This window comes from Coregonus lavaretus (genome assembly GCF_964263955.1).
Source record: "Coregonus lavaretus genome assembly, chromosome: 23".
Taxonomy (NCBI): domain Eukaryota; kingdom Metazoa; phylum Chordata; class Actinopteri; order Salmoniformes; family Salmonidae; genus Coregonus; species Coregonus lavaretus.
The window spans coordinates 22,940,137-22,954,425 of record NC_140010.1 but is presented as its reverse complement, the minus strand read 5'-3'; the positions used below and the strand labels follow the sequence as shown (position 1 = coordinate 22,954,425).

Below are 14,289 nucleotides of genomic sequence, written 5' to 3'. Positions count from 1 at the left end.
CAACAACAGAGAGAGAAAGAGGAGGTAGGCTAATAACATTAGGGGAAATATTATATGAAAGGTATATCTGCGCCAGCCTACTAATTATACAAATATTATATTAAAAAATTAAAAGCAAATTCGCTAGCCTAGATTTGTAACTTTGTAGGCCACATGTGCTGCACCCGAATTGCATGTTCTCTCCCTGCTTTATCATGGTTTGAACAATGTGTGTAATTCCAGTCCATATAATACAGTATTTGGTATTTTACTAGGATCCCCATTAGCTGTTGCGAACTCTTCCTGGGGTCCACACAAAACATGTCGTCATTTAGCAGACGCTCTTATCCAGAGTGACTTACAGTTAGTGAGTGCATACATTTTTCATACTGGCCCCCCATGGGAATCGAACCCACAACCCTGGCGTTGCAAAAATGCCACACGTAGCCTACATATACACAAACTATCTAGGTCAAATAGGGGAGAGGCGTTGTGCCGTGAGGTGTTGCTTTATCTGTTTCTTTAAACCAGGTTTGCTGTTCATTTAAACAATATGAGATGGAAGGGAGTTCCATGCAATAATGGCCCTATATAATACTGTACACTTTCTTGAAGTTATTCTGGATTTGGGGACTGTGAAAAGACCCCTGGGGGCATGTCTGGTGGGGTAAGTGTGTGTGTGTGTGAAAAAAATAAAAATAAAATGTATGCACTCTAACTGTAAGTCGCTCTGGATAAGAGTGTCTGCTAAAATGTTTAAAAAAAAATGTGTGTATGTGTGTCAGAGCTGTGTGTAAGTTGACTATGCAAACAATTTGGAATTTTCAACACAATGTTTCTTATAAAAAGAAGTGATGCAGTCAGTCTCTCCTCAACTCTTAACCAAGAGAGACTGGCATGCATAGTATTTATATTAGCCCTCTGATTACAATGAAGAGCAAGACGTGCCGCTCTGTTCTGGGCCAGCTGCAGTTTAACTTGGTCTATCCTTGCAGCACTAGACCACACGACTGGACAATAATCAAGATAAGACAAAACTAGAGCCTACAGGACTTTGATTTTTGGAGTGTGGTGTCATAAAAGCAGAGCATCTCTTTATTATGGAAAGACCTCTCCCCATCGTTACAACCATTTAATCTATGTTATTTTTTACCATGACAGTTTACAATCTAAGGTAACACCAAGTAATTTAGTCTCCCCAACTTGTTCAACAGCCACACCATCCATTACCAGATTCAGCTGAGGTCTTGAACTTATGGAATGATTTGTACCAAATACAATTATCTTACTTTTAGAGATGTTCAGGGCCAGTTTATTACTAGCCACCCATTAAAGGGTTTCAGTGACTTCATTAGCTGTGGTTGATAATGTGTATATGGTTGAATCATCAGCATACATGTACACACATGCTTTGTTTAATGCCAGTGGCAGGTCATTGGTAAAAATAGAAAAGAGTAGAGGGCCTAGAGAGCTGCCCTGCGGTACACCACACTTGACATGTTTGACATTAGAGAAACTTCCATTAAAGAAAACCCTTTGAGTTCTATTAGATACAGTGGGGAGAACAAGTATTTGATACACTGCCAATTTTGCAGGTTTTCCTACATACAAAGCATGTAGAGGTCTGTAATTTTTATAATCATTTATCACTTCAACTGTGCAAGACAGAATCTAAAACAAAAATCCAGAAAATCACATTGTATGATTTCTAAGTAATTAATTTGCATTTTATTGCATGACATAAGTATTTGATCACCTACCAACCAGTAAGAATTCCGGATCTCACAGACCTGTTAGTTTTTCTTTAAGAAGCCCTCTTGTTCTCCACTCATTACCTGTATTAACTGCACCTGTTTGAACTCGTTACCTGTATAAAAAAAGACACCTGTATTGCCCAGCGACAGCCCCGAAACCTGAAGGATCTGGAGAAGGTCTGTATGGAGGAGTGGGCCAAAATCCCTGCTGCAGTGTGTGCAAACCTTGTCAAGACCTACAGGAAACGTATGATCTCTGTAATTGCAAACAAAGGTTTCTGTACCAAATATAAAGTTCTGCTTTTCTGATGTATCAAATATTTATGTCATGCAATAAAATGCAAATTAATTACTTAAAAATCATACAATGTGATTTTCTGGATTTTTGTTTTAGATTCCGTCTCTCACAGTTGAAGTGTACCTATGATAAAAATTACAGACCTCTACATGCTTTGCAAGTAGGAAAACCTGCAAAATCGGCACTGTATCAAATACTTGTTCTCCCCACTGTAGCTAGCTCTGAATCCACGATATGGCAGACGTTGAAAAGCCATAATAATAATAATAATAATAATAATAATAATAATAATAATAATAATAATAATAATAATAATAATAATATGCCATTTAGCAGACGCTTTTATCCAAAGCGACTTACAGTCATGCGTGCATACATTTTTGTGTATGGGTGGTCCCGGGGATCGAACCCACTACCTTGGCGTTACAAGCGCCGTGCTCTAACAGGTTATGGTCAATAATGTCAAAGGCTGCACTGAAATCCCACAATATTCTTATTATCAATTTCTTTCAACCAATCATCAGACATTTGTGTCAGTGCAGTACATCTTTAGTGCCCTTCTCTATAAGCATGCTGAAAGTATGTTGTTAATTTGTTTACAGAGAAATACAGTGGGGGAAAAAAGTATTTAGTCAGCCACCAATTGTGCAAGTTCTCCCACTTAAAAAGATGAGAGGCCTGTAATTTTCATCATAGGTACACGTCAACTATGACAGACAAATTGAGAAGAAAAAAATCCAGAAAATCACATTGTAGGATTTTTTATGAATTTATTTGCAAATTATGGTGGAAAATAAGTATTTGGTCACCTACAAACAAGCAAGATTTCTGGCTCTCACAGACCTGTAACTTCTTCTTTAAGAGGCTCCTCTGTCCTCCACTTGTTACCTGTATTAATGGCACCTGTTTGAACTTGTTATCAGTATAAAAGACACCTGTCCACAACCTCAAACAGTCACACTCCAAACTCCACTATGGCCAAGACCAAAGAGCTGTCAAAGGACACCAGAAACAAAATTGTAGACCTGCACCAGGCTGGGAAGACTGAATCTGCAATAGGTAACCAGCTTGGTTTGAAGAAATCAACTGTGGGAGCAATTATTAGGAAATGGAAGACATACAAGACCACTGATAATCTCCCTCGATCTGGGGCTCCACGCAAGATCTCACCCCGTGGGGTCAAAATGATCACAAGAACGGTGAGCAAAAATCCCAGAACCACACGAGGGGACCTAGTGAATGACCTGCAGAGAGCTGGGACCAAAGTAACAAAGCCTACCATCAGTAACACACTACGCCGCCAGGGACTCAAATCCTGCAGTGCCAGACGTGTCCTCCTGCTTAAGCCAGTACATGTCCAGGCCCGTCTGAAGTTTGCTAGAGTGCATTTGGATGATCCAGAAGAGGATTGGGAGAATGTCATATGGTCAGATGAAACCAAAATATAACTTTTTGGTAAAAACTCAACTCGTCGTGTTTGGAGGACAAAGAATGCTGAGTTGCATCCAAAGAACACCATACCTACTGTGAAGCATGGGGGTGGAAACATCATGCTTTGGGGCTGTTTTTCTGCAAAGGGACCAGGATGACTGATCCGTGTAAAGGAAAGAATGAATGGGGCCATGTATCGTGAGATTTTGAGTGAAAACCTCCTTCCATCAGCAAGGGCATTGAAGATGAAACATGGCTGGGTCTTTCAGCATGACAATGATCCCAAACACACCGCCTGGGCAACGAAGGAGTGGCTTCGTAAGAAGCATTTCAAGGTCCTGGAGTGGCCTAGCCAGTCTCCAGATCTCAACCCCAGAGGGAGTTGAAAGTCCGTGTTGCCCAGCGACAGCCCCAAAACATCACTGCTCTAGAGGAGATCTGCATGGAGGAATGGGCCAAAATACCAGCAACAGTGTGTGAAAACCTTGTGAAGACTTACAGAAAACGTTTGACCTGTGTCATTGCCAACAAAGGGTATATAACAAAGTATTGAGAAACTTTTGTTATTGACCAAATACTTATTTTCCACCATAATTTGCAAATAAATTCATAAAAAATCCTACAATGTGATTTTCTGGATTTTTTTTTCTCATTTTGTCTGTCATAGTTGACGTGTACCTATGATGAAAATTACAGGCCTCTCTCATCTTTTTAAGTGGGAGAACTTGGTGGCTGACTAAATACTTTTTTCCCCCACTGTAGCATTGTATTTGGTCAAACACAATTTTTTCCAACAGTTTGCTAAGAGCTTGCAGCAAGCTGATAGGTCTGTTGTTAGAACCAGTAAAGGCTGCTTTACCACTCTTGGGTAGTAGAATTACTTTGACTTCCCTCCAGACCTGAGGACAAAGAATCCCCCCCCCCACTAACTTTACAAAATTCAAAACGTGTTTTTTTTATGCATGAGTATGATGGCTCACTGTTCGTTGTAGCATTTCATGCCTAAGTTTGGCCACTTTGCCAATGAAGTAATCATTAAAGTAATAGGCAACATCAAATGGTTTTGTGACGAATAAGTCATCTGATTTGGATTGTTGAATTCGTCTTTCTGCCCATAATTTAAAGTACTCCAAAGTTTTTTTTGCATTACTGTTTATATCGTTGAGCTTAGCTTCATAATACAGTTTCTTCTTCTTTTTGTTGAGTTTAGTCACATAATTTCTTAATTTGCAGTAAGTCAGCCAGTCAGATGTGCAGCCAGACTTATTAGCCACTCCTTTTGCCCCATCTCTCTTTTTACCCCATCCACATAAGAGTCACAGCAAAAACTTTCGTATGATCTCTTATACAATATTTTAGGCCCAGCTTTCAGAACTGGCTTTCCTGGATATAGCCACTATATTGTGATCACTGCATCCAATGGGTACGGATACAGCTTTAGAACAAAGTTCTTCAGTATTAGTAAAAATGTTAACAATACATGTAGATGATCTTGTTCCTATAGTGTTTGTAAACATCCTGGTAGCTTGATTAATAACCTGAACCAGATTACAGGCACTGGTTATAGTGAGAAGCTTCCTCTTGAGCGGACAACTTGATGAAAACCAGTCAATATGCAGGTCCCCAAGAAAGTAGACATCTCTGTTTACATCACATACACTATGAAGCATTTCACACATATTATTTAGATACTGACTGTTAGCGATTGATGGCCTATAGCAACACCCCAAAAGAAAAGGCCTATGATGTGCCAAGTGAACCTGCAACGACAACACTTCAATAACACTTGACACAGTCCCGTGTAGCTCAGTTGGTAGAGCATGGCGCTTGCAACGCCAGGGTTGTGGGTTTGATTCCCACGGGGGGCCAGTATGAAAATAAAATAAAATGTATGCACTCACTAACTGTAGGTCGCTCTGGATAAGAGCGTTTGCTAAATTACAAAAATACATATATATTCTCTAAGCATTACAGGGATATGGCTCTGAATATATACAGCAACACCTACCCCATAATCATTCCTGTGTCTTCTATAGATGTTATATCCTTGTATTGCTACTGCTGTATCATCAAATTAATTATCTAAGTGAGTCTCAGAAATGGCTAATATATGAATGCTATCTGATGTTAGCAAGTTATTGATTTCATGAACCTTATTTCTAAGGCTACATATATTAATATGGGCTATTTTCAGCTCTTTCCTGGGTAGCATATCAGAGATAGACATAATATGGAAAAGAGCAAACAAAGAAAGATACAAAAATAATCAGTTGGTGTGTGCTGCGGGGTTGACGCTACAAACCCATAGGCTTTGGTCTCTCATCCCTTCCAGGCTTTTGGGGGGGAGGGTGGACAATGAGCCTGTCATAGCGGATGTAAGCAATGTCCCCACGCGCTCTGGCAGCTTTCATGGCTGGGATAAGTTATTTCCTCTTCTGACGCACAGCTTCCGGATAGTCCTTGTTGAGGAAGATACACATTCCTCTCAAGTTCTTGGCTCTTTCCAGAACAGCTACCTTGTCCTTGAACCTCAGGAAGTTGACCACTATCGGCCTTGTTATCATGGATTCACATACAGAACTGATGTCCTCTCTCAGTGATTTACAGATTGCTGTCATCTTGCCTTTATCTGTTTAAACTCATCGAGCTGACCCCGGGAGAACTGCAAACTGTTCTTCAGGTCCTGGACCTTTCTGGTCAGGTCGTCCATTATTTTATTAGTTGACTCCACCAGTATTGGGACACTTGAAGCTAGGGAAGATTGAAAACAACAACAAACAGCAGGGATCTAGACAGCCACAAGCCCGGGACAATCCTCAGTCCCAGCCACAATGGCTAACCGCGTCGCGGGCTGCGTTCAAGCCCTCAAGAAAACCCAGGCGCTAGCTTGATAGGCAGCTAGCTAGCAGATAGGCTAGCTACTATGCCAATCAGCTCATCAGACCTGGCCTTGGTCGGCAGGATCACTGGACAGATAGTAGCGGTCCCAGCAACTGATGCCAACCGCGTCGCGGGATCCAAACTCAAAAGGTAGCTAGCTACTAAGAAACTTTTCAATAGACTTTCAAAACTGTCCAAAACAACAAACCGAACTCTCCCTCATTCCGCGTTCAACAGAAAGTGGCGAAATGCATACTAAGAGGACAGTATAATACAATACAGTACAGCAATACAGTTCACACTCAAAAAGATTAGCCTACTGGAGCTAGTTTCATTTATTTACCCAAGAGAGCATATACCTAGCTACATATATGGGATTTTATGTCGTGCATAATGTGCAGTAGCCTATATATCATATATGTATTGGATAACGCCACAATCATTTGGGCTTTTTTGGGCTTAGGCTCATAAAATGTCTTTAATGTAGCGAAGGCTCATAAAATGTATTTAATGTATGGATCATCAGGCTCAGGTAGCGTCATGCTTGAATTTTTGATCAAAGCTCTAATCAAATCCAGACACAGGCCTATTTATATGCTTTTGAATGACACTTCCGGTTTTGGCGGAAATACCGGGTTACCCGGAAGAAACGTGATTTATTCTTGGGATGGAACATTGTAAAATACCGGGAAAATATTCAACCCTAATGTGTATTTATGTGTATGTTTGTGTGTATGTGTGTGTACACATCTCCATTACCTGTGTGGTGAGCGGCACCCCCAGCAGGAAGCCCACTATAGCCACTCCTCCTGTGACCACCGTCTTGTTCCTAATGATCCAGTCAGTACCAATCTCATCCACGATGGCTGTCACCAGGGTCTCCAGCAGGCAGAACTGCACACAGGGACACATTGACAGGTCAACACTCAGCATTGACTTCTTATATCTACTTCTCTCAAAAACCCACTTTCTCCAACATGAAAACCCCCCAAAATCAACATGTGTCAAGTTGAGCCCAACTGACTACATTCGGTCATGCAGTCCTTAAATTATATCGAAAATTAGTCCTATTAGACAGGGGTTGCATCCCAAATGGCACCCAATTCCCTACATAGAGCCCTAGGGTAATAGGGCGCCATTTGGGACACAGTCAGGATGTCATTGTGGCATGGTTGACTGACTCACTTGCGTCCCCAGGCCCAGCAGGATGAGCATGAAGAAGAAGAGCAGGGACCAGAGGGGGGAGATGGGCAGCAGAGTGAGGGCCTCTGGGTAGGCCACGAAGGCCAGGCCAGGGCCGTGGTCGGCCACCTCAGATACATCCACGTTCAGGTGGTGGGCCATGAAGCCCAGGATGGAGAAGATGACGAAGCCTGCATACACGCTGGTCGCACAGTTGGTGATGCTGATGATGATGCTGTCTCTGTATGGGCGACCAATCAGAAAAGAGAAAACAGGAAGTACATTTTATTAGTAAAAACCAAGAAATAGTATGCGTTTTATAGGTTTCTGTGTAGGTAACCACTAAGAGGCAATCTGTGCATTTCACCATCATACATACTTCCAGTGCAGATTCATGCATACTAAACAGTCTAAATATTAATTGCATAAGCAAAAATTATGATCATACTAAATAGAGAGAGGTGTGAGAAAATATTTTTCCTGGTTTCTAACAACTGGTGGGTTTATCAGTCACTACACTATCATTGATTCATAGTATCCCGTCCATCATTTCACTACTTTCACCACATGGTGGTGCTATAGAGAAGAGAAAACCTCTTCCAGTTTCCAAGGGTGCTTTGAGTTTGACTACCGTAAACTACAATGAACAATGCAACCGCAGGTTTAACCTCTATGGGATTGGTGTTCCGTATACGGGACGGTTGATCTAACGTGCGCTAATGTGATTAGCATGACTGTTGTAAGTAACAGCAAACTTTCCAGGACATAGACGTCTTATATGGGCAGAAAGCTTAAATTCTTGTTTATCTAACTGCACTGTACAATTTACAGTAGATATTGCAGTGGAAAAATACCATGCTATTGTTTGAGGAGAATGCACAACAACAAAAAACTTATCACGGCAACTGGTTTGATACCTCTGAAGGTAAATAATGTACTTACATTCAGTAATCTTGCTCTGATTTGTCATCCTAAGGGTCCCAGAGATAAAATGTAGCATAGTTTTGTTTGATAAAATCAATTTGTATATTCAAATGTAGGAACTGGGTTCTACAGTTTGAACCCCTGCTGTCTCTTGCGCCACACCCACCCCGCCCAGCCATCTAGATGTGTGAAAGTTCGTGTATAAGCTAATGATACATCATGTATGACATTCCTGGGAGTGTGTAAACTTACATTTCGTATTACCATATCATTTGTGTATGTTCTCTATAGTTATGTACTTGAAAATGTAGCAATTGACCAATTTGGCACATTTCGGCAGACTTGATACAAAATAGTCCAGTATTGCAATGCTTCACTGAATCAATCTGAAACTTTGCACACACACTGCTGCCATCTAGTTGCCTAAATCTAAATTGCGCCTAAACTGCAATATTATATTGTGGCCTTTCTCTTTCATTTCAAAGACGATGGAAACAAAAATAATAATAGAAAACACATTTTTGTTTGTATTATGTTTTACCAGATCTAATGTGTTATATTCTCCTACATTAATTTCACATTTCCACAAACTTCAAAGTGTTTCCTTTCAAATGGTATCAAGAGTATGGATATCCTTGCTTCAGGTCCTGAGCTACAGGCAGTTAGATTTGGGTATGTCATTTTAGGCGAACATTGAAAAAAAGGGTCAAATCCTTAAGGTTAACAGGAGTCAAAAAAATACATTTTGTCTCTCTACTCCCAGTGCACTGCCTCTGGCCTCCACCTACAGTACAGTGGCATGCAGTGCACACCATCACACCATACTCCATAAATTCCTGCGATTTGCAGCTGCCCTCCTCCATTCTGCACCCTTTCTGTTAATCACTGCTGACACTGTAGCGTGATCGCACCCAGAGAGGCAACAAAGACCCTTTCTGATTCACTCCAACCGAGCATGAAGAAGTACTGGAGTGTAACCGCACACACTGCCCTTCACTTCTTACACAACCCAGACAGGACAAGCGTCCCAATTGGTGTCCTATTCCCTCTATAGTGCACTACTTTTGACCAGGGCCCATATGGTGCCATTTGGGATGCACACAGGGTTTATTTGGTAGTAGAGGGGAGAGTTTAGGGGTGAAAAGCGAGGGAAGAGGAAGAGTAGAGTACCTGTAGCAGTTGTTGTGGAACTTGTTGTAGGAGGCCATAGTGATGAGCCCTCCCCATGCACAGCCCAGAGAGTAGAAGATCTGAGAGGCAGCGTCTCCCCACACCTGGACAGATAGACAATCATGTGTCAATACAACCACTGAAGAACACTCTTATTTCATATCTGAGGCATATTCCATCTGATTATAAAGTAGTCTCTTTCAACAGCTGTGTGATGAAACAGCCTATAACATTACGCCAATGAAGAGCTACAGAGCTATTATATGATGAATAAACAGTCAAGGTTAACAACTCATAAAGTAGTACTTAACTAGCTACAGTAGCTAATGACATAGATTTACATGACTTATTACTATATTTACTACATTTCCTATATGATTATCCATACCTTAGCGTCAAGGATCTTATGCCACTGTGGGGTCAGGTAGTACTTGATGCCAGTGACAGCTCCCTCCAGGGTGATGCCTCTGATGAAGAGGATGGTCAGCACCACGTAGGGGAACGTCGCTGTGAAGTACACCACCTGAGGACCGTCGAGAGGTGAAGAGTGAGAAACAACATCTCCTAATGTGTGTCAATGATACACTATGACTAGGAGTTTATCCTGACCATAGACTAAGTAACCTGACCGGGAAACACTACTGGCCCAAACAATGACATTGGGGAGGTGAGAGAGAACGTAGAGAGATGAGAGATAAGAGAGAGAGAGAGAGAGAGAGAGATAACATTTACATTTTAGTCATTTAGCAGACGCTCTTATCCAGAGTGACTTACAGTTAGTGAGTGCATACATTTTTCATACTTTTTTTTTTTCATACTAAGAGAGAGAAAGAGAGAGATAAGAGAGAGAGAGAAAAGAGATATAAGAGTAGTCCCGTGTAGCTCAGTTGGTAGAGCATGGCGTTTGCAACGCCAGGGTTGTGGGTTTGTTTCCCACGGGGGACCAGTATGAAAAAAAAAAACTCACTAACTTTAAGTCGCTCTGGATAAGAGTGTCTGCTAAATGACTAAAATGTAAAATGTAAAATAAGAGAGAGACAGAGAGATAGACACCGCTGCTCACCTTGCCTGAAGACTTGACTCCTCTTATGAGACAGAGGAAGACCACCACCCATGACACGGCCAGACATCCCAGAATAGGGAGACGGACTTCCCCGAAATTCCCGATGTCGTCTGAGATCTGCAGCACGTAGTGTCTGTGGGGAATACACACAATTAATTACATTTACATTTACATTTTAGTCATTTAGCAGACGCTCTTATCCAGAGCGACTTACAGTTAGTGAATACATATTTTTTTATACTGGCCCCCCGTGGGAATCGAACCCACAACCCTGGCGTTGCAAACACCATGCTCTATCAACTGAGCTACATCCCTGCCGGCCATTCCCTCCCCTACCCTGGACGACGCTGGGCCAATTGTGCGCCGCCCATGAGTCTCCCGGTCGCGGCCGGCTGCGACAGAGCCTGGATTCGAACCAGGATCTCTAGTGGCACAGTTAGCACTGCGATGCAGTGCCTTAGACCACTGCGCCACTCAGGAGTACAATCACAGTACTCCTGAGTGGCGCCACTTAATCACAGTGTCTATTCACAGCAGCATCTTAATAGAGAAATGTAGAAGGTAGAGTCAGGGCCGCAGGGACAAACAATGGCTATATGTTCATTCATGAGAGATAGAGAAGGAGAATTGTTCGGATGTTCCCTGGCATTACAGCGAGCGAAGCACATATTTCAATATAGTAGCATGACCGAAAACAACTTGGTGGCAACACAATGGATTATCTTTACTGACAATTGGCAGGGAAAACAACTCCTTTCATGGTATACTGAAGACACCACCCAGAATGAAAGCTAAGCACAAACCATTTAGAAAGCCAATAACCAAGCACACTGCTCCCTTTGAATGGGCCCTAATCTCTATGCTAGGGGAATAAAACAGCTACACTACTCCCCATTCACTAGGGAATCAAGATACTATTATTGTCTAGGAAAATATACTAAACATCTAATCTTGTGTACTTCAGACAGTCAACTACAGTATGAGTAATGCTTGTTGAATGCTGGATGATTAAATCATAGGCCAGGATTAGCAAAGCACACATGCCTGCCATCTGACTGGACTGGACTATAGCATCTAAAACAACATGCCTTCTAGAGATACACAAACATTTCTGTTTACCCATGCACCACATGACCAGAAGTATGTGGACACCTGCTCATTCCAAAATCACGGGCATTAATATGAAGTTGGTCCCCTCTTTGTTGCTATAACAGCCTCCACTCTTCTGGGAAGGCTTTCCACTAGATGTTGGAGCATTGCTGCGGGGACATGCTTCCATTCAGCCACAAGAGCATTAGTCAGGTCGGCCACTGATGTTGGGCAATTAGGCCTGGCTCTCAGTCAGCATTCCAATTCATCCCAAAGGTGTTCAAGGGGGTTGAGGTCAGGGCTCTGCACGTGCCAGTCAAGTTCTTCTATACCGACCTTGACAAACTATTTCTGTATGGAGCTCGCTTTTCCTTCACTGGAACTAAGGGGCCCAGCCCGAACCATGAAAAACAGCCCCAGACCATTATTCCTCCTCCACCAAACTTTACAGTTGGCACTATGCATTCAGGCAGGTAGCGTTCTCCTGGCATCCGCCAAACCCAGATTAGTCCGTCGGACTGCCAGATGGTGAAGCGTGATTCATCATTCCAGAGAACGTGTTTCCACTGCTTCAGAGTCCAATGGCGGCGAGCTTTACACCACTCCAGCCGACGCTTGGCATTGTGCATGGTGATCTTAGGCTTGTGTGCGGCTGCTCGGCCATGGAAATCCATTTCATGAAGCTCCCGACGAACAGTTATTGTGCTTATGTTGCTTCCAGAGGCAGTTTGGAACGATTTTTACGCGCTATGCGCTTCAGCACTCGGTGGTCCCGTTCTGTGAACTTGTGTGGCCTACCACTTCGTGGCTGAGCCGTTGTTGCTCCTAGACCTTTCCACTTCACAATAACAGTACTTAGAGTTGACCGGGGCTGGTCTAGCAGGGCAGAAATTTTACGAACTGACTTGTTGGAAAATCCAAGATGGCGTAGTAGTGCAGTTCTGTTTTTGTCGTGTGTCTGTAAATAGCCTGTAAATACCCTGTTTTTTTTGTAATTTTCGTACATATTTCCCTATCAGACTTTTCATCCTTCTACAAAATATACTTTCCTGCAACCCGCCTCACTCAATGTGGAACGGATTCTATTATTTCGAATACCACCGTACCTTCTCCGCTATGCAATCCGGTTTCCGAGCTGGTCATGGGTGCACTTCAGCCACGCTCAAGGTCCTAAACGATATTATAACCGCGATTGATAATAGACAGTACTGTGCAGCCGTCTTCATCGACCTGGCCAAGGCTTTCGACTCTATCAACCACCGCATTCTTATTGGCAGACTAAATAGCCTGGTTCACCAACTACTTCTCAGATAGAGTTCAGTGTGTCAAAATGTTGTCTGGACCTATGGCAGTCTCTATGGGGGTGCCACAGGGTTCAATTCTTGGGCCGACACTTTTCTCCGTGTATATCAATGATGTCGCTCTTGCTGCTGGTGACTCTCAGATCCACCTCTACGCAGACGACACCATTTTGTATACATCTGGCCCTTCATTGGACACTGTGTTAACAAACCTCCAAACGAGCTTCAATGCCATACAACACTCCTTCAGTAGCCTCCAACTGCTCTTAAACACTAGTAAAACTAAATGCATGCTCTTCAATCGAACGCTGCTGGCACCCGTCCACCCGACTAGAATCACCACTCTCGACGGGTCTGACCTAGAGTATGTGGACAACTACAAATACCTAGGTGTCTGGTTAGACTGTAAACTCTCCTTCCAGACTCACATTAAGAATCTCCAATCCAAAGTTACATCTAGAATCGGCTTCCTATTTCGCAACAAAGCCTCCTTTACTCATGCTGCCAAACATGCCCTCGTAAAACTGACTATCCTACCGATCCTTGACTTCGGCGATGTCATTTACAAAATAGCCTCCAACACACTACTCAGCAAATTGGATGTAGTCTATCACAGTGCCATCCGTTTTGTCTCCAAAGCCCCATACACTACCCACCACTGTGACCTGTACGCTCTTGTTGGCTGGTCCTCACTACATGTTCGTCGTCAAACCCACTGGCTCCAGGCCATCTATAAATCACTGCTAGGCAAATCCCCGCCTTATCTTAGCTCATTGGTCACCATAGCAGCACCCACCCGTAGTCTGCGCTCCAGCAGGTATATCTCACTGGTCATTCCCAAAGCCAACACCTCCTTTGGCCGCCATTCCTTCCAGTTCTCTGCTGCCAATGACTGGAACGAATTGCAAAAATCTCTGAAGCTGGAGACACTTATCTCCCTCACTAACTTTAAGCATCAGTTGTCAGAGCACCTTACTGATCACTGCACCTGTACACAGCCCATCTGAAATTAGCCCACCCAACTACCTCATCCCTATATTGTTATTTATTTTGCTCTTTTGCACATTTTTTACATTTACATTTTTAGTCATTTAGCAGACGCTCTTATCCAGAGCGACTTACAGTTAGTGAACACATATTTTTTTATACTGGCCCCCCGGTATCTCTATTTGCACATAATCTCTTGCACATCTAGCATTCCAGTATTAATACTAATTG

At 42.7% G+C, this 14,289-nt stretch overlaps 1 protein-coding gene across 1 annotated transcript in view; it reads right to left on the bottom strand.

Annotated features, from left to right (window-relative positions):
• LOC311098908 (sodium- and chloride-dependent glycine transporter 1-like) overlaps positions 1-14,289 on the bottom strand; it is a gene marked incomplete at its 3' end in the record, with an annotated part of 50,204 nt that overhangs the window by 2,738 nt on the left and 33,177 nt on the right. The window contains exons 5-9 of the mRNA XM_084139455.1: positions 10,682-10,814; positions 10,007-10,141; positions 9,619-9,722; positions 7,528-7,765; positions 7,102-7,236 (exon numbers count right to left, since the gene is read on the bottom strand). Of these exons, the coding sequence (XP_083995581.1) occupies positions 7,102-7,236; positions 7,528-7,765; positions 9,619-9,722; positions 10,007-10,141; positions 10,682-10,814 (745 nt within the window). The remainder of the gene's footprint in view (positions 1-7,101; positions 7,237-7,527; positions 7,766-9,618; positions 9,723-10,006; positions 10,142-10,681; positions 10,815-14,289) is intronic.